This window comes from Impatiens glandulifera, chromosome 3 (genome assembly GCF_907164915.1).
Source record: "Impatiens glandulifera chromosome 3, dImpGla2.1, whole genome shotgun sequence".
Taxonomy (NCBI): domain Eukaryota; kingdom Viridiplantae; phylum Streptophyta; class Magnoliopsida; order Ericales; family Balsaminaceae; genus Impatiens; species Impatiens glandulifera.
Genome location: NC_061864.1, coordinates 42,125,213 through 42,127,475, shown reverse-complemented (window position 1 = coordinate 42,127,475; position 2,263 = coordinate 42,125,213). Strand labels below are relative to the sequence as shown.

General features: G+C 31.8%; 1 protein-coding gene across 1 annotated transcript; it reads left to right on the top strand.

Annotated features, from left to right (window-relative positions):
- The first annotated feature begins 290 nt into the window (after window positions 1-290).
- On the top strand, window positions 291-1,786 carry LOC124930233 (zinc finger MYM-type protein 1-like). Its single transcript, XM_047470592.1, has 2 exons — window positions 291-537; window positions 864-1,786. The coding sequence occupies exons 1-2, from the start codon at window positions 291-293 to the stop codon at window positions 1,784-1,786; spliced, it is 1,170 nt and encodes a 389-aa protein (XP_047326548.1).
- Window positions 1,787-2,263: the final 477 nt, after the last annotated feature.

The following is a 2,263-nucleotide window of genomic DNA, read 5'->3' as shown; positions in this document are numbered from 1 at the left end:
AAGAGGCTAAAAATGGTGAAGCAATCGACGCAAAGATGAATAGCGAAGAGGATGGGTAATAAGAGGAAATAGAGAGATTTTAAGGATGGTCCGACAAGAGATGATGAATTGGAAGTTTAGAACAAGAAAACAACAATTGCAACTGTTGGAACTACTATTAATGCTACTAGATCTACAATGGCGATGGTTGCGCCTGCAAAAAATGTACGAGGTGAAGAAGACAAAGAAGAATCATAAAGAAAGGTTCAAGACGATAATCATGACTGAGAATAGATATGTATGATATACTAATGGATGAGAATAGGTGGAAGGTTTTCAGTCAAAGCAATGCTAAGATCAACAAGGAGATTGGTGGGAGTTTAAGTATTTTTGTTGATATTATTGTCAAGGTGCATGAGTTCTTTCTTGGGTTTATAAATGTTGAAGACACGTCGGGGCTTGGACTTTTCAAACGACTAGAAGATGTTTTGATTGAACTTCACCTCAACATTGATGATATAAGAGGACAAGGTTATGACAATGGCTCCAATATGAAAGGTAAACATCAAGGTGTACAAAAAAGGTTACTTGATGTAAATCCTAGAGCATTTTATATTCCGTGTGGATGCCATAGTTTAAACCTTGTTATATGTGATATTGCAAAATCTTGTGACCAAGCAAAAGATTTTTTTGGATATCTTAAAAGATTTATACATTGTTTTCGGGTTCAACACAACGGTGGGATCTTCTTAAAACATTTGTGAAGAATTTAACACCAAAGCCCTTGTCGACGACTCGTTGGGAAAGTCGTATTGAAAGCGTTAGAGCAATAAAAAATCAAGTAGTAGAGTTTAGAGATGCTCTGGTTGAATTATCTATTACAGAAAAGCATGATCAAATTAGGAGGATAGAAGCTAAAGGCTTGTGGATGTCTGTTTTAGAAGATTTTGAGTTCTTAATTAGCTTATGCATTTGGTACAAACTTTTAGATAAAGTTAATCGTGTTAGTAAATTGCTTCAACAAGAAGATATGGAAATTGATGATGCAATTACAAGATTTAAGGAACTCATTATATATTTTGAAAATATTAGAGAATGTGGTTTTGAAGATTTGATGGAGGAAGCTAGAACTCTTGCACGTAAATTTGGCATTGATCTAGTGTTTGTTCAAAAAAGAGTTTCTCGAAGACCGAAGAAATTTGATGAGGGTGTGAATGATTATGCCGATGGTAATCAATCATTAGAGGATAAATTTAGAATTACATATTTTCTCCGCATTATAGACCAAGCTCTTACATCGCTTCGGGATCGGTTTGAACAACTTGAACGTTTTGAAGAACTCTTTGGATTTTTGTTCAATGGAAAATTCAAAAGTGTTAGTGAAGAGAAATTGAGGCAGGATTGCACTAAATTAGAAAATTTCTTGAAACACAATCAACAAATGGACATTGATGGGGATGCGTTATTTAAAGAGCTCATTAATTTGAAGACAATATTACCGGTAGAAGTAAAAAGATCAATTGACATCCTTAATTTTACAAGGTCATTATGGGAAGCAGGTTGTTTTCAAAATGTAGGGATCGTTTATCGAATTTTATTGACTATACCGGTTACTGTTGCTTCAGCAGAGAGAAGTTTTTCCAAGTTGAAGTTGATAAAGACTTACTTACGAAGTACAATGTCACAAGAAAGATTAAATGGATTAGCGATGATATCAATTGAAAAGGAGTGCTTAGAACAATTAGAATATGATGACTTAATTGAAAATTTTGCTTCCAAAAATGCAAGGAGAAGTATGTTTTCTTAGTTTGTTTGTTTTTTTAGATCGATATGTGTGTTTTCATAGTTGTTAATTATTATTATATTTTTTTCATATAAAACTTATTATATTAATGTTTTTGATATTTATTATGAAATGTTTTATATATGAGATATTGTTGTTATATATTTAATTCAGATTATATATTTTGTTAATTAAAATATTTATAATTATTAATTAAAAAAAATAAAATAAAAAAATAAAAAAAATAAAAAAAAAATAAAAATAAAAAAAATAAAAAATTATAATATTAAGGGCCACAAAATGTAAAATTGCATTGGGCCCCCCAACCCTCATGGCCGGCCTGATAGTGACTAATGTTGAATTAGAGGAAGGAAAGTTGATAGTGCAAAAATGAAGAGAGGTAGTAGAGCTTTACTTGAGTCCTCCATCAATGGCTAAAGTAACCATTGATGGAAGCAGCGGAAGACTATATTTTGTGCTAAAAGACAAAATTTTGGCTTT

Bases quoted from the DNA above. Each gene is read 5' to 3' on its own strand.
- LOC124930233 (XM_047470592.1), top strand. From the start codon at position 291: ATGGATGAGAATAGGTGGAAGGTTTTCAGTCAAAGCAATGCTAAGATC. The intron at 538-863 runs GTAAACATCAAG...TATCTATTACAG, and splicing joins CAATGGCTCCAATATGAAAG to AAAAGCATGATCAAATTAGG.